The sequence below is a fragment of the Panthera uncia genome, chromosome D1, assembly GCF_023721935.1.
Source record: "Panthera uncia isolate 11264 chromosome D1, Puncia_PCG_1.0, whole genome shotgun sequence".
Lineage (NCBI taxonomy): Eukaryota > Metazoa > Chordata > Mammalia > Carnivora > Felidae > Panthera > Panthera uncia.
This window is the reverse complement of record NC_064808.1, coordinates 98990101-99008440: the sequence shown is the minus strand read 5'-3', so window position 1 is coordinate 99008440 and position 18340 is coordinate 98990101. Positions and strand designations below refer to the sequence as shown.

The window sequence follows — 18340 nt, the reverse complement described above, 5'->3', positions numbered from 1 at the left end:
TTTCCTTCCCCTCCCCCATGGGTTTCTGTTATGTTTCTCAGGATCCACATAAGAGTGAAACCATATGGTATCTGTCTTTCTCTGTATGGCTTATTTCACTTAGCATCACACTCTCCAGTTCCATCCATGTTGCTACAAAAGGCCATATTTCATTTTTTCTCATTGCCACGTAGTATTCCATTATGTATATAAACCACAATTTCTTTATCCATTCATCAGTTGATGGACATTTAGGCTCTTTCCATAATTTGGCTATTGTTGAGAGTGCCGCTATAAACATTGGGGTACAGGTGCCCCTATGCATCAGTACTCCTGTATCCCTTGGATAAATTCCTAGCAGTGCTATTGCTGGGTCATAGGGTAGGTCTATTTTTAATTTTCTGAGGAACCTCCACACTGCTTTCCAGAGCGGCTGCACCAATTTGCATTCCCACCAACAGTGCAAGAGGGTTCCTGTTTCTCCACATCCTCTCCAGCATCTATAGTCTCCTGATTTCTTCATTTTGGCCACTCTGACTGGCGTGAGGTGATATCTGAGTGTGGTTTTGATTTGTATTTCCCTGATAAGGAGCGACGTTGAACATCTTTTCATGTGCCTGTTGGCCATCCGGATGTCTTCTTTAGAGAAGTGTCTATTCATGTTTTCTGCCCATTTCTTCACTGGGTTATTTGTTTTTCGGGTGTGGAGTTTGATGAGCTCTTTATAGATTTTGGATACTAGCCCTTTGTCCGATGTGTCATTTGCAAATATCTTTTCCCATTCCGTTGGTTGCCTTTTAGTTTTGTTGGTTGTTTCCTTTGCTGTGCAGAAGCTTTTTATCTTCATAAGGTCCCAGTAATTCACTTTTGCTTTTAATTCCCTTGCCTTTGGGGATGTGCCGAGTAAGAGATTGCTACGGCTGAGGTCAGAGAGGTCTTTTCCTGCTTTCTCCTCTAAGGTTTTGATGGTTTCCTGTCTCACATTCAGGTCCTTTATCCATTTTGAGTTTATTTTTGTGAATGGTGTGAGAAAGTGGTCTAGTTTCAACCTTCTGCATGTTGCTGTCCAGTTCTCCCAGCACCATTTGTTAAAGAGACTGTCTTTTTTCCATTGGATGTTCTTTCCTGCTTTGTCAAAGATGAGTTGGCCATACGTTTGTGGGTCTAGTTCTGGGGTTTCTATTCTATTCCATTGGTCTATGTGTCTGTTTTTATGCCAATACCATGCTGACTTGATGATGACAGCTTTGTAGTAGAGGCTAAATTCTGGGATTGTGATGCCTCCTGCTTTGGTCTTCTTCTTCAAAATTACTTTGGCTATTCGGGGCCTTTTGTGGTTCCATATGAATTTTAGGATTGCTTGTTCTAGTTTTGAGAAGAATGCTGGTGCAATTTTGATTGGGATTGCATTGAATGTGTAGATAGCTTTGGGTAGTATTGACATTTTGACAATATTTATTCTTCCAATCCATGAGCATGGAATGTCTTTCCATTTCTTTATATCTTCTTCAATTACCTGCATAAGCTTTCTATAGTTTTCAGCATACAGATCTTTTACATCTTTGGTTAGATTTATTCCTAGGTATTTTATGCTTCTTGGTGCAATTGTGAATGGGATCAGTTTCTTCATTTGTCTTTCTGTTGCTTCATTGTTAGTGTATAAGAATGCAACTGATTTCTGTACATTGATTTTGTATCCTGCAACTTTGCTGAATTCATGTATCAGTTCTAGCAGACTTTTGGTGGAGTCTATCGGATTTTCCATGTATAATATCATGTCATCTGCAAAAAGCGAAAGCTTGACTTCGTCTTTGCCAATTTTGATGCCTTTGATTTCCTTTTGTTGTCTGATTGCTGATGCTAGAACTTCCAGCACTATATTAAACAACAGCGGTGAGAGTGGGCATCCCTGTCGTGTTCCTGATCTCAGGGAAAAAGCTCTCAGTTTTTCCCCATTGAGGATGATGTTAGCTGTGGGCTTTTCATAAATGGCCTTTATGATCTTTAAGTATGTTCCTTCTATCCCGACTTTCTCAAGGGTTTTTATTAAGAAAGGGTGCTGGATTTTGTCAAAGGCCTTTTCTGCATCGATTAACAGGATCATATGGTTCTTCTCTTTTTTTTTGTTAATGTGATGTATCACGTTGATCGATTTGCGAATGTTGAACCAGCCCTGCATCCCAGGAATGAATCCCACTTGATCATGGTGAATAATTCTTTTTATATGCTGTTGAATTCGATTTGCTAGTATCTTATTAAGAATTTTTGCATCCATATTCATCAGGGATATTGGCCTGTAGTTCTCTTTTTTTACTGGGTCTCTGTCTGGTTTAGGAATCAAAGTAATACTGGCTTCATAGAATGAGTCTGGAAGTTTTCCTTCCCTTTCTATTTCTTGGAATAGCTTGAGAAGGATAGGTATTATCTCTGCTTTAAATGTCTGGTAGAACTCCCCTGGGAAGCCATCTGGTCCTGGACTCTTATTTGTTGGGAGATTTTTGATAACCGATTCAATTTCTTCGCTGGTTATGGGTCTGTTCAAGCTTTCTATTTCCTCCTGATTGAGTTTTGGAAGAGTGTGGGTGTTTAGAAATTTGTCCATTTCTTCCAGGTTGTCCAATTTGCTGGCATATAATTTTTTATAGTATTCCCTGATAATTGTTTGTATCTCTGAGGGATTGGTTGTAATCATTCCATTTTCATTCATGATTTTATCTATTTGGGTCATCTCCCTTTTCTTTTTGAGAAGCCTGGCTAGAGGTTTGTCAATTTTGTTTATTTTTTCAAAAAACCAACTCTTGGTTTCGTTGATCTGCTCTACAGTTTTTTTAGATTCTATATTGTTTATTTCTGCTCTGATCTTTATTATTTCTCTTCTTCTGCTGGGTTTAGGCTGCCTTTGCTGTTCTGCTTCTATTTCCTTTAGGTGTGCTGTTAGGTTTTGTATTTGGGATTTTTCTTGTTTCTTGAGATAGGCCTGGATTGCAATGTATTTTCCTCTCAGGACTGCCTTCGCTGCATCCCAAAGCGTTTGGATTGTTGTATTTTCATTTTCGTTTGTTTCCATGTATATTTTAATTTCTTCTCTAATTGCCTGGTTGACCCACTCATTCGTGAGTAGGGTGTTCTTTAACCTCCATGCTTTTGGAGGTTTTCCAGACTTTTTCCTGTGGTTGATTTCAAGCTTCATAGCGTTGTGGTCTGAAAGTATGCATGGTATAATTTCAATTCTTGTAAACTTATGAAGGGCTGTTTTGTGACCCAGTATATGATCTATCTTGGAGAATGTTCCATGTGCACTCGAGAAGAAAGTATATTCTGTTGCTTTGGGATGCAGAGTTCTAAATATATCTGTCAAGTCCATCTGATCCAATGTATCATTCAGGGCCCTTGTTTCTTTATTGACTGTGTGTCTAGATGATCTATCCATTTCTGTAAGTGGGGTGTTAAAGTCCCCTGCAATGACCACATTCTTATCAATAAGGTTGCTTATGTTTATGAGTAATTGTTTTATATATCTGGGGGCTCGGGTATTTGGCGCATAGACATTTATAATAGTTAGCTCTTCCTGGTGGATAGACCCTGTGATTATTATATAATGCCCTTCTTCATCTCTTGTTACAGCCTTTAATTTAAAGTCTAGTTTGTCTGATATAAGTATGGCTACTCCAGCTTTCTTTTGGCTTCCAGGAGCATGATAAATAGTTCTCCATCCCCTCACTCTCAATCTAAACGTGTCCTCCGATCTAAAATGAGTCTCTTGTAGACAGCAAATAGATGGGTCTTGTTTTTTTATCCATTCTGATACCCTATGTCTTTTAGTTGGCGCATTTAATCCATTTACATTCAGTGTTATTATAGAAAGATATGGGTTTAGAGTCATTGTGATGTCTGTATGTTTTATGCTTGTAGTGATGTCTCTGGTACTTTGTCTCACAGGATCCCCCTTAGGATCTCTTGTAGGGCTGGTTTCGTGGTGACAAATTCCTTCAGTTTTTGTTTGTTTGGGAAGACCTTTATCTCTCCTTCTATTCTAAATGACAGACTTGCTGGATAAAGGATTCTCGGCTGCATATTTTTTCTGTTTAGCACACTGTAGATATCGTGCCAAGCCTTTCTGGCCTGCCAAGTTTCAAAGGAGAGATCAGTCACGAGTCTTATAGGTCTCCCTTTATAAGTGAGGGCATGTTTATCCCTTGCTGCTTTCAGAATTTTCTCTTTATCCTTGTATTTTGCCAGTTTCACTATGATATGTCGTGCAGAAGATCGATTCAAGTTACGTCTGAAGGGAGTTCTCTGTGCCTCTTGGATTTCAATGCCTTTTTCCTTCCCCAGTTCAGGGAAGTTCTCAGCTATAATTTGTTCAAGTACCCCTTCAGCACCTTTCCCTCTCTCTTCCTCCTCTGGGATACCAATTATGCGTATATTATTTTTTTTTAGTGTATCACTTAGTTCTCTAATTTTCCCCTCATACTCCTGGATTTTTTTATCTCTCTTTCTTTCAGCTTCCTCTTTCTCCATAACTTTATCTTCTAGTTCACCTATTCTCTCCTCTGCCTCTTCAAGCCAAGCCATCGTGGATTCCATTTTGTTTTGCATTTCGTTTAAAGCTTTTTTCAACTCCTCGTGACTGTTCCTTAGTCCCTCGATCTTTGTGGCAAGAGATTCTCTGCTGTCCTGTATACTGTTTTCAAGCCCAGCGATTAATTTTATGACTATTATTCTAAATTCACTTTCTGTTATATTATTTAAATCCTTTTTGATCAGTTCATTAGCTGTTGTTATTCCTGGAGATTCTTCTGAGGGGAATTCTTCCGTTTGGTCATTTTGGAGAGTCCCTTGCGTGGTGAGGACCTGCAGTGCACTTCCCCTGTGTTGTGGTGTATAACTGGAGTTAGTGGGCGGGGCCGCAGTCCGACCCGATGTCTGCCCCCAGCCCACTGCTGGGGCCACAGTCAGACTGGTGTGTGCCTTCTCTTCCCCTCTCCTAGGGGCGGGATTCACTGTGGGGTGGCGTGTCCCGTCTGGGCTACTTGCACACTGCCAGGCTTGTGTTGCTGGGGATCTGGCGTATTAGCTGGGGTGGGTAGGCAAGGTGCACGGGGGGTGGAGGGGCAGGCTTAGCTCACTTCTCCTTAGGTGATCCACTCCAGGAGGAGCCCTGTGGCAGCGGGAGGGAGTCAGATCTGCTGCCGGAGGTTTGGCTCCGCAGAAGCACAGAGTTGGGTGTTTGCGCGGAGCGAGCAAGTTCCCTGGCAGGAACTGGTTCCCTTTGGGATTTTGGCTGGGGGATGGGCGGGGGAGATGGCGCTGGCGCCTTTGTTCCCCGCCAAGCTGAGCTCTGCCGTCCGGGGGCTCAGCAGCTCTCCCTCCCTTTGTCCTCCAGCCTTCCTGCTTTCCGAGCAGAGCTGTTAACTTATGACCTCCCAGACGCTAAGTCGCGCTTGCTGTCGGAACACAGTCCGTCCGGCCCCTCCGCTTTTGCCAGCCAGACTCGGGGGCTCCGCTTGGCCGGCGAGCCCCCCTCCGCCCCGGCTCCCTCCCGCCAGTCCGTGGAGCGCGCACCGCCTCGCCGCCCTTCCTACCCTCTTCCGTGGGCCTCTAGTCTGCGCTTGACTCCGGAGACTCCCTTCTGCTAATCCTCTGGCGGTTTTCTGGGTTCTTTAGGCAGGTGTAGGTGGAATCTAAGTGATCGGCAGGACGCATTGTGAGCTCCGCGTCCTCCTACGCCGCCATCTTCCGGAACCTCCACCTGACATGAACTCTTAAAGTGAATATAGAAAGAACAGATCTCTACGTAAGAAAGGCAATATATGACAAACCCACAGCTAACACCATACTCAAAAGAGAAAAGCTGAAAGCTTTTCCTCTAAGATCAGGAACAAGACAATAATGTCCACTCTCATCACTTTTACTCAACATAGTATTGGAAGTCCTTGTACAGCAATCAAACAAGAAATAAATGTCATCCAAATTGGTAAGAACTATTACTATTTGGAGATAACATAATACTATACACAGGTAACCATGAAAGCTTCACCAAACTGATTTAATTAACATAAATTCAGTAAAGTTACAAAATACATAATCAATATTCAGAAATCTGTTCTTTCTATACACTAATAACAAAGTAGCAGAAAGACAAATTAAGAAAACAATTCCAATTATACTTGCATCAAAAAGAATAAAATACTTAAGAATAAATTTAACAAAGGAGATTTAAAACCTATCAACTGAAAACGTAAGAAACTGATAAAAGAAATTAAAGATGACAAAATCGTATGGAAAAATATAGTATGCTTACGATAGAAGAAGATTGTTAAAACGTCCATACTACTCAAGGCAATGTACAGATTCAATGCAACACTACTCAAAATAAGAATAGTTTTTAAAGAACCAGAACACATATTCCTAAAATTTGTTTGTTACCACAAAAGACCCTGAACTGTGAAAGCAATCTTGAGAAAAAAGACCAAAGCTGGAGGTATCATAGTCTGATTTCAAACTATACTACAAAACTGTAGTAATCAAAACAGTATGTTACTGGCACAAAACAACACATAGATCAATAGAGTAGAATAGAGATACCAGAAATAAACCCACACTCATGTGGTCAATTCGTGTATGAAAACAGAGCCAAGAATATGCAATGGGGAAAACACAGTCTCTTCAATATATGGTACTAGGTTTCCTTTTTAAAGATTACTTTAGCTATTCGGGGTCTTTTCTGGTTCCATACAAATTTTAGAATTGTTTGTTCTAGCTCTGTGAAGAATGCTTGTGTTATTTTGATAGGGATTGCATTGAACGGGTAGATTGCTTTGGGTAGTATTGACATTTTAACAATATTTGTTCTTCCTATCCAGGAACATGGAATGTTCTCCATTTCTTTGCGTCTCCTTCAATTTCTTTCATATGCTTTCCATAGTTTTCAGCATACAGATCTTTTACCTCTCTGGTTAGGTTTATTCCTAGGTATATAATTATTTTTGGAATTGTAAATGGGATCAATTTCTTGATTTCTCTTTCTGCTGCTTCATGTTTGGTGTATAGAAATATAACCAATTTCTGTATGTTGATCTTCTATCTTGCAACTTTGCTGAATTCATACATCAGATCTAGCAGGTTTGGGGTGGTGTCTTTGGGTTTTCTGTGTAGCGGATCATGTCATCTGCAAAGAGTTAAAGTTTGACTTCTTCCTTGCTAATTCGTATGTGTTTTCTTTATTTTTGTATGAGGCTAGGACTATACTAGGAATTCCAGTACTATGTTGAACAGTGGTGATAGTGGACTTACCTGTCATGTTCCTGACCTTAGGGGGAAAGCTCTCAGTTTTTCCCCACCGAGGATGATATTAGCTTGTGGGTCTTTTTTATATGGCCTTTATCATGTTGAAGTGTGTTTCATCTATCCCTACTCTCTTGAGAGTTTTTATCAAGAAAGGATGCGGTATTTTGTCAAATGCTTTTTCTGCATCTATTGACAGAATCCTATGATTCTCATCCTTTCTTTTTATTAACGTGGTATATTATGTTGACTGATTTGCGACTACTGAACCAGTCCTGCAGGTCAGGAATAAATCCCACTTGATCATGGTGAGTTTTTTTTTAATGTTTATTTTTGAGAGAGAGAGAGAGAGAGAGAGAGAGAGAGAGGCAGGCAGAGAGGCAGAGTGAGACACAGAATCCAAAGCAAGCTCCAGGCTCTGAGCTGTTGGCACAGAGCCTGATGCGGGGCTTGAACTCATGAACCGTGAGATCATGATCTGAGCTGAAGGTGGATGCTTAACCAACTGAGCCACCCAGGCATCCCTGTGAATAATTATTTTAATGTACTGTTGAATTCAATTTGCTAGGATCTTGTTGAGAATGGTTCATCAGGAATATTGACCTGTAAGTCTTCTTTTTAGTGGGGTCTCTGGTTTTGGAATCAAGGTAATGCTGTCTTCATAGAATGAGTTTGGAAGCTTTCCTACCATTTCTATTTTTTGGAACAGTTTGAGAAGAACAAGTATTAACTCTTCTCTTTAACTGTCTGGTACAATTCCCCTGGGAATTCCCATCTGGCACAGGACTTTTGTTTGTTGGGAGATTTTTGATTACTGTTTCAATTTCCTTGCTGGTTATGACTCTGTTCAAATTTTCTAATTATTCCTGTTTCAGTTTTGGTGGTTTGTGAGTCACTAGGAATTTGTCCATTTCTTCCAGATTGCCTAGTTTGTTGGAATATAATTTTTCATAGTATTCTCTTATAATTGTTTGCATTCTGTAGTGTTGGTAGTGACATCTCTTTCATTCATGATTTGATCTATCTGGGTACTCTCTCTTTTCTTTTGGGTAAGTCTGGCTAGGGGTTACTAATTTTGTTTATTCTTTCAAAGAACCAGCATTGGGAGGCCTGGGTAGCTCAGTCAATTAAGCATCTGACTTTGGCTTGGTCATGATCTCATGGTTTGTGGGTTTGAACCCCGTGTCAGGCTCTGTGCTGACAGCTCGGAACCTGGAGCCTACTTCAGATTCTGAGTCTCCCTCTTGCTCTGCTCCTCCCCTGCTCATGCACACTCACTCTCTCAAAAATAAACAAACATAAAAAAAAAAAACCAAAAATAAAGAACAAGCATTTAGTTTCATTGATCTGTTCCACAGGGTTTTTTTGTTTGTTTGTTTGTTTGTTTGTTTTGGTTGTTTGTTTCTATATCAAAGCTAGAAGCATCACAATTCCAGATTTCAAAGCTTGATTATAAAGTTGCAATCATTAAGGCAGTATGGTATTGACACAAAAACAGATCAATGGAACATTATAGAGAACTCAGAAATGGACCCACAAACATATGGCAACTAGTCTTTCATAAAGCAGGTAAGAGTATCCAATGGAAAAAAGACAGTCTCTTCAGCAAACAGTGCTGGGAAAACTAGAGAGCAGCATGAAGAATGAATCTGGACCAAATTTTTACACTATACACAAAAATAAATTCAAAATGGATGAAAGACACAAATGTGAGACAGGAGGCATCAAAACCCTACACAAAAAAACAGGCAGTAACCTCTCTGACTTTGGCTGCAGCAACTTCTTTATAGACCTGTCTGTGGAGGCAAGGGAAATAAAAGCAAAAATGAACTATTGGGACCTCATTAAGATAAAAAGCTTCTATACCGCAAAGGAAACAATCAAGAAAACCTAAAGGCAACTGACAGAATAGAAGATATTTACAAATGACATATCGGATAAAGTCTTAGTATCCAAATTCTATAAAGAACTTATCAAACTCAACACCCAAAAAATCAAATAATCCAGTGAAGAAAGGGACAGAAGACAAGAACAGACACTTTTGCAAAGAAGACATCCAGATGGCTGACACATGAAAAGATGCTCAACATCACTCATCATCAGGGAAATACAAATCAAAACCTCAATGAGATACCACCTCACACCAGAATGTAAATGGCTGAAACGAACAACTCAGAAAACAACAAATGTTGATGAGGATGCAGAGAAAGGAGAACACTTTTGCACTGTTGGTGGAAATGCAAAGTTGCAACCACTCTTCAAGACAGCGTTGAGTTTCCTCAAAAAATTAAAAATATAACTACCCTGTGACCCAGCAATTGCACTACTAGGTATTTATCCAAAGGATACAAAAATACTAATTCAAAGGGGAACATCCACCCCAATATTTATAGAACCATCAGTAAGAGCCAAATTATGGAAAGAGCTCAAATGGCCATCAAGTGATGAATGGATAAAGAAGATTGGTAAATATGCATATACACAATGGAATATTACTGGGTAATCAGAAAGAATGTAATTTTGTAATTTGCAACAATGTTGATCAAACTAGAGTATATTATCCTAAGTGAACTAAGTCAGTCAAAGACAAATATCACGATTTCACTCAAATGTGCAATTTAAGAAACAAAACAGATGGACATAGGGGAAGGGAAGAGAAAATAAGATAAAAACAGAGAAGGAGAGAAACCATAAGAGTCTCTCAAATACAGAGAACAAACTGAAGGTTGCTGGAGGGGAGATGGGTGGGGGGATGGGCTAAATGGGTAATGGGCATTAAGGAGGGCACTTGTTGGGATGAGCACTGGGTGCTATATGGAAATGATGAATCACTGGTTTCTACTCCTGAAACTGATTGTACACTGTATGTTAGCTAACTTGAATTTAAATAAATAAATCAATTAAAAAAAAAACAAAACTAAAAAAAATAAATGGCATTTGGAAAACTGGACAGCTACATGTAAAAGAATGAAACTGGATCATTATCTGATACCATAACCAAAAACAAATTCAAATGGAACCCAATTTGACAATAAATTTCATATATTGAAAAAAAAATTCAAAATATATTAAAAGACTTGAATTTAAGACCTGAAACCATAAAACTCCTAGAAGGCATAACTAATTTGACACTGGTTTTAGCAACACTTTCAGGGAACAATTTCCTAAGACGAGGGCAACAAAAGCTCATATATACAAATGGGATTACGTCCAACTAAAAAGCTTTTGCACAGTCAAGTAAACCAACTGAACAACACAACAACCTACTGAATGGAATCATAATCCTGTAAGTGGTTAATATCCAATATATATAAAGAACTTATACAACTTAGTGTAACTCCTCGTACCCCCAACAATCTGGTATTGAGCACAGGACATGAAGAGATTTTGTTTTTCCACAGAAGACATAGAGATGTCTAAAAGACACATGATAACATGCTCAACATCATTAATCAATAGGCAAATGCAAATCAAAGCCACAATGAGAGAGCCAATTTGATGGCTGTGAAGTGTTATCATGAAAGATACAAAAACTAACAAGGATTGATGAGGATGTGGAGAAAAGGGAACCCTGTGCAGTGTTAGTGGGAGTGTAAATTGAAGCAGCCACTATGGAGAACAGTATGGAGTCCTCTCAAAAAAATTAGAAGGAGAAATAGCAGAAGAATCACTAATTCCACTTTGGGGTATTTATTTGAAAAAAACAAGAACACGAACTTGAAAACTCATATGCACCCCTATGTTTACTGCAGCAATATTTACACTAGCCAAGATATGTAAGCAAACTAAGGGCCTACCAATAAGTGAATGTATAAAGAAAAGGTGTGTATGTTAATATATACACACACATATACATTTTGTAAATACACACACACACAATGGAATGCAAGTGAACCATAAAAAAGAATGAGATCTTGCCATTTACAATAGCAGGGATGAACCTACAGGGTACTGTGCTAAGTGAAATAAGTATGACAGGAGAAGACAAATAAATGCCCTATAATTTCACTTATATGCAAGCAAAAACCAAGAGGGGAAACTGTAATGAACTCTTTTTTTTTTTCTAATTTTTGAGAGAGAGAGAATGCAAGCACACACACATGCACACACACAAGTGGGGGAAGGGCAGAGAGAGGGAGAGAGAATCCCAAGCAGGCTTTGTGCCATCAGTGCAGACCCTGATGTGGGTTTCAAAACTCATGAATGGTGAGATCCTGACTTGAGTTGAAATCAAGAATTGGACCCTTAACCGACTAAGGTGCCCAGGCACCCTCCCCCAACTTTGTTTTAATGAACTAACTCTTAGATGGTAGGTTGCAAACCTTTAGATGGTTATTTTTAGGTTCTTAGTGATGTGGGAAGGGGATGATGGTGGTGATGTGGAGAGGTAAACACCTAGGTGTAAATTGGGAGAGAATTTTGATATTTGAAGGTGACTGTGTTGGATGATCAGGTAATTTGTTGCCTATTAATAGATTAATGGTGAGTTCCACTTCTTAAAACAGGTTTACGATAGCCTAGTGATTCCAATCATTCATTCACTTGGGTAACTGATATCTTGGCCCACCACAGAGAAGCCTGATACCCAGAGTACCAACAGGACTGATAACAATGAACAAGTCACCTGAAGAAAGAAACGCTTTAAATGGATTTAGTACTGGCACCTGGGCAGCTCAGTAGGTTAAATGTCTGACTTTTTGATATCAGCTCAGGTCATGATCTTGCTGTCCATGGAATTGAGCCTCACATTGGACTCTGTGATGACAGCATGGAGTCTGGGATTCACGCTCTTCCTCTCTCTCTGCCCCTCCCCTGTATATTCTCTCTCTCACAATAAATAAATATTGAAAAATAAATGGGCTTAGTATTAAGCACAAGTCATTAATTATCTACTGCTTCGGTTACTTCTTAATTCTACGAATTGACTACTGTACCCACAGTTCTAGGCCACTGATTATATTTCCCTGTCTTTGTTTACTAGCCCAGGGGGTGCAGATACCCAGAAGATGTGCAAGGTAATTTACAGAAGAATATACTCGAGCACTTACTTACATGTATATTTCTGATTCCCTTTTAAGTTTTTATTCTGTTTATGTACCTTTTTGTTTCAATGATAAGGGTTAAATATTCACAAGGATTGGGGACTACTGGAAAGTAAACACTGTCCCCAAATTAATTCAAAGACCTTTTCTAAAACGGCTCTTTATAGAGTCCCAAAATGGACATACTCCTAGCACTTTCACTAGATCAACAAGTAGGCTAAATCATTACCATATTTTCCCAGGTAGTCTCCAGACTATAATTATTTACCTTTCGAAGAGTCTCCATTCTTGTTTGCTGAGATAAGAAACATCCTTGTTTTTGGAATGCATGTGAGTGAGGGCAGCACAGGGCATGTGTGCTGAGGTCTCACACAGTGGAAGGCTACTTGCTCCTGCATATCCAGGTATGCACATAGCTCAGTGCTTGAGTTTAAAACCAGGGCACAATCAGTATTGACATGGGAGGTGCCCCTGGAAAACTGGCCTGTGAAGATCGCCCTGTCATAGCCTTGGTTCCTTGCCTCCAGAGAGCTGACACCCCTTCCCTGGGGTGGATGAGCAGAAGAGACGACGGAGATACCTGGCCTTCCCAGGGCGAAGCTGACAAGATGCCATTGTTGAAGTCTGTCGCCTTTCCTGAAGCACCTGCCTTCAGATCTGGGGAAGACATCCCGGCCTCAGGAAATCCCCACCATACATCTTCCTGTGTCTCAAGTGGCCCCTTCCCTCCAGAAGGAGGTCTAGCTGATCCCCCCTGCAGTAGGCATCTCGAGGGTGGCTCTGCTGTGTGCAGCACTGGTGGTGGTGTTCACGTAGGTGAAAGGTCTGGGTGGGATCAGCTGGTCTAGTTTCTCCATGATTCCCTTTATTCTCAGCTCAGTCTCTGCTGATCAAACTACTGGATGCAGTAGTACTTCAGGACATGAAGGCTTCATGATAAAATTCCAGTGATAGAGGGAGATGGGCGTCTTAAGTGTAGTCCATATCTGAGGTGATAATGAATACAATAAAGAACATAGACAATGTCTTTATGTAATATAATCATTTTTGGTAGGCTAGCCAACTTCGATCTTTTTAGAATAAGAGCAGATGCAAAACCTGAAATAAAATGATACGGAGATTTTATTATCATATATGTTTCATGGGAAAAATAAGTTTCCTCGAATTTGGTGGTGGAACTGCACTTTTCACCAGCTAATCTATTTTGGGTTCTAGGATCTTCTTCCCTAAAGTGGTGATGATAAAATATACTTTTACTGGGGCACCTGGGTGGCTCAGTTGGTTAAGCGTCTGACTTCAGCTAGGTCATGATCTCACAGTTTGTGAGTTCAAGCCCCGCTTCAGGCTCTGTGCTGACAACTCAGAGCCTGGAGCCTACTTCAGATTCTGTGTTTCCCTCTTTCTCTGCCTCTCCCCCACTCTTGCTCTCTCTCTCTCAAAAATAAATGACCATTAAAAAAATTTTTTTAAAAATACACTTTTGCTGGGCAATTGTGAAGACAGGAAAAAAATTTTTTTAACTGCATAGCACACAATTTTTATTGCTGTTTTATTATTTAATCTTAAAGCTAGAACTCAGTCATTAAAAATATTCTTAAGAAAATGTTTAAGGGGCGCCTGGGTGGCTCAGTCGGTTAAGTGGCCGACTTCGGCTCAGGTCATGATCTCGCGGTCCGTGAGTTCGAGCCCCGCGTCAGGCTCTGTGCTGACAGCTCAGAGCCTGGAGCCTGTTTCAGATTCTGTGTCTCCCTCTCTCTCTGACCCTCCCCCGTTCATGCTCTGTCTCTCTCTGTCTCAAAAATAAACGTTAAAAAAATTTTTTTAAAAAAAGAAAATGTTTAAGATGCATGGGGATTTTATGTAAAATATGATTTTTTTTTCTGTTCTTTTATACTCTGCTTAAACATTTTATGATATTAGTATTTTTCAGATTGTTCTAGTTAGGAGATAATCAACATAGGTTTATAAAAATATCTATTTTCTAATCATAAAATACCACTGATTATTAAAATGCTTTTTTTAAGAGTTTATTTATTTTGAGAGAGAGAGAGAGAGAGAGAGAGAGAGTGAGAGTGTGTGGGGGGGCACACATGTGAACAGGGGAAGGAAAGGGACAAGGAGAGAAAATCCCAAGCAGGCTCTGGGCTGTCAGTGTGGAGCCCAACATGGGACTTGACTCACAGAACATGACCTGAGCTGAAATCAAGGATCAGAAACTTAGCCCACTGAGCCACCCAGGTGCCCCTGAAATAACACTGATTATTAAAAATGGGAGATGTGAAACTGTATAGGGGATATAAATCAGTGATAATTATACCAACCATTGATAATTATTATTAATCTTATGGTGATTTTTCTTTCATTTTTCTGTATGCCATTTAACATGATTATGAACAAATTAAATATTACCAATGAATTTTGATTTAAAAATAGTATTGTTAAAAACTTCACCTTATGTCACTGGCTCATATAGTATTCCAGCCTATGGATACAACTTAACAGTTCACCTATTTCCATCTTTGGATTTTTATTGCATTCAACTTTTACAATCCTGTGAAGAACACTTTTGGTATAAATCTTTGCAATCCAAGTTATTTGCTGAGAACTCAGAAACAGAATTATTGGTCCAAGGTGGTGAATACTGTTAAAGCTCTTAACACATGATGGCAAATAGTTTTCCAGAAATGTGGTGCTAATTTGTGCCTGAAGGAGAAGTGAATGAGAATTCTAGTCTTACAACATGCTTCCGACACTGGCTAGCTCAATTTTAGAGATATTTACCTGGATTAAAACCTAAGTCTGTCACCCACTAGTTACACAATCTTGGTTAAGTTTGTTAACTTCTCTGTTCGTCAGTTTCATCATCTAAAAAACTGAGTCATAAAGATACACACCTTATATGTTATTGTATTAATGGACTAACATGAAAAGCATTGGGAATGGTATCTGGTACACACTAAGTGTTTGTATTGCCATCCCTGGTGTTTGATAAAAATGCTTTTATAAAGAAAAATATCAACATATCAAATAACAAAATGATAATCATAGTAATTATAGTAATATCTCACAATTTTCAATAAAGGCAGAATAACTTGTGTTAGACCAATTCTGCAGATAACAATAAACCAAAAATAAAGAAAATCCTTCCCATAGCGCTAGAGAGTTACCACTAGCAGCTTGACACTGGAGGGAAGTTGAAACTTGGAATAAGGAACAGCACTGGGCTTGCATTATAAGGGGTGCTAACTCAAGTTCTTCAAACAGAAGGGAAATTCAACAAATAGAAACATGGATATTCTGGAAGGAATGAAAAACACCAGAAATGGTAACAATAAGGATAAATATAAAATTCTAAATGTTTGTCTCCTAATTTAAAATGAATGTAATTATTATTATTTTTTAAAAGTTTTTTCTAAAGTTTATTCATTTATTTTGAGAGAGAGAGAACACGAGCACAGCAGAGGGAGAGAGAGGGAATCCCAAGCAGGCTCTGCACTGTCAGCACATAGCCCGATGAGGGGATCTATCTCATCTACCGTCAGATCATGACCTGAGCTGAAACCAAGAGTCAGATGCTTAACTGACTGAATGCCCCAAAATGTTTGCTTATTTTTGAGAGAGAAAGAGCCCAAGCAGGGGAGAGACAGGGGCACAGAGGATCCAAAGCAGGCTCCATGCTGACAGCAGCCAGCCTGATGCGGGGCCTGACCTCACAAACTGTAATTTCATGACCTGAGCCAAAGTCGGATGCTCAACTGGCTAAGCTACCCAGGCACCCCTAAAATGCATGTAATTATTTAAAGTAAAAACCAATTTTGTAATAATATGAAAACTACAACATAAAGAATGGGGAGATGAGTCAGTGGAAGTAAATAGTTGAAAGGTTATTACAGATTACATGAAGTAGCACGATATTAACTATAAAAGAGTGTATATAATAATACCTACAAGAAACACTTAAAAAAAACCCTTATAGCTGTAAAAATAATAAAGAAACTAAAAGGAAATTCTAAAAAAATTCAATTCATCCCAAAAGAGGAACAGAAGGGCCAAAGAGAAAACAAACAGCAAGTTGGTGGATTTAAATCTAGTGAATAATTTTATTAACAGTAAATTGCCTAGGGCACCTGGGAGGCTCAGTTAGTTCAGCGTCTGACTCTTGATTTTGGCTCAGTTCATCATCTCATGTTAGTGATTTCAAGCCCCACATTAGGCTCTGCACTTACAGCATGGAGTCTGCTTGGGATATTCTCTCTCTCTCTCTCAAAATAAATAAATATAAACATTAAAAAATCAGTAAGTTGACTAAGCATATTTTTTTTTAATTTTATTTTTAAGTAATCTCTACATACAATTTGGGTTTGGACTCATAGCCCCAGGATCAAGAGTCATGTGCTCTATTGACTAAGCCAGCCAAGTGTCTCTATTTGCTGTCTAACAAGAATGTAGGTTAAGTATGAAGTTATCTACAGACTGAAAGTGAATGGATGGAAATTAATATACCATTTAAGCATAAAAAAGCTAATATTAAAATAGACTTCAAGACAAAACATGTTACCAGACATAAAGATGGACATTTACAAGTGCTAAGAGTCAATTTGCTAGAAACATAGGAATCATAAATGTGTATGTGCCTACACATCCATGTATTTATATGTGAAAAAAAATTGACAGAATTCAAGAGACAGATCAAGAAATTCACAATAATTAGAAACTTAAAAACCTATTTTAGTTGCTATAGGAACTAGATAAGAAATAAATAATAAACTAGAAGATAGGAACATTATCAGAATAATTTCTTAATCATCAGATATTATCAGATAATTCTCAGAATTTTTAATTGTTATAACTTCAAATAAAAAATTTAAGTAATTTTTAGTATGACAGAATTATACTTTGTGCAAAAAACTTGTTGGTGAAAATAAATAGGAAACTCCTGATTCAAGAAGGAGGACAAGGGATATATTATATCCTCAATTTCCCACAGAAATGAAAGACAGAAAAGTAAAAAACTTAAAACTTTCTAGGTATTCTTGGAAATAGGAAGAGGTACCTTAATTAGACCAGAATTTGTGAGAAGTCTGAAAAAGAGCAGGGCTTGGCTGGCTCAGTCAGTAGAATATATGACTCTTGATCTTGGGGATCATGAGTTCAAGCCCCACGTTGGGTGGAGAGATTACTTAGAAAGAAACAAACAAACAAAGAAATGTCAACAGTAAAATGCAGGAAAAGTAAAAGGCAGAGGAGATTAGAATAATGAAGAAAACCATGGCTCCAAATGCATGTCAGTGAGAGTTCTGCACAAGATGGAAACCACTTCAGGGCTACTACAAACCTGGAGGAAATTGATGATTGGATTAAGAGGTGGTAAAGGAGTGGCCCATAGGAGGAGTATTGGGATGGTTAATACTTCCCTATTTTTCCCCTTGTGCACGGCCAGGCAGATAGAAATGGGAACTTTTGTACTCTACTGTGAGTAAAAGCTATAGAAATTTAAGTTTGAGGGTGCAGGGTAGGACCCTGCATGTGTGGCAACACCCTAGACAAATGCAGAGCATTTATTGCCTTGAGTACTTTCTGCAGCTGAACTACAAACATGCTGGAGAAAATAGGTGACAGTACTCAGAGGCCTGGCCACCACAGAATCTTAAGTATAAGAATGTACACCCAGCCAAGAATTAGTGAAATTTTTATGAAAGCCAACTCATGAAAGAAAAGGTATTAAGTTCAATAAAGAGAAAACAAAGTAATAGACACAGAAAAAGCAAAACAAGACTTTAAAGCAAGTATATTTCTATCAGCAGAGAAATTCCAGGTGATCTTTGCATCCATAAATTAATGAATCAGAGACCATGGAAAACAAAATCTTGTTGTTCAATATGCAAAAGTCAACTGTATTCCTTTACATCAGCAACAAGGAATTAGAAAATGTATTTAAAAAACACTATTTACAACAGCAACAAAAAATTATAAAATAATGCCTAGTTATAAATCTAATAAAAGATATACAAGACATATATGCAAAATTTTTA

The 18340-nt window shown here is 38.8% G+C and overlaps 1 protein-coding gene across 1 annotated transcript in view; it reads right to left on the bottom strand.

The window, feature by feature from the left end:
• The window catches only part of NXPE4 (neurexophilin and PC-esterase domain family member 4), a 28662-nt gene that overhangs the window by 9267 nt on the left and 1055 nt on the right, over nucleotides 1-18340 (bottom strand). Inside the window, 5 exon segments of the mRNA XM_049641157.1 lie at nucleotides 12577-12665; nucleotides 12668-12831; nucleotides 12834-12980; nucleotides 12983-13084; nucleotides 13087-13294. Coding sequence (XP_049497114.1) covers nucleotides 12577-12665; nucleotides 12668-12831; nucleotides 12834-12980; nucleotides 12983-13084; nucleotides 13087-13294 — 710 coding nt within the window.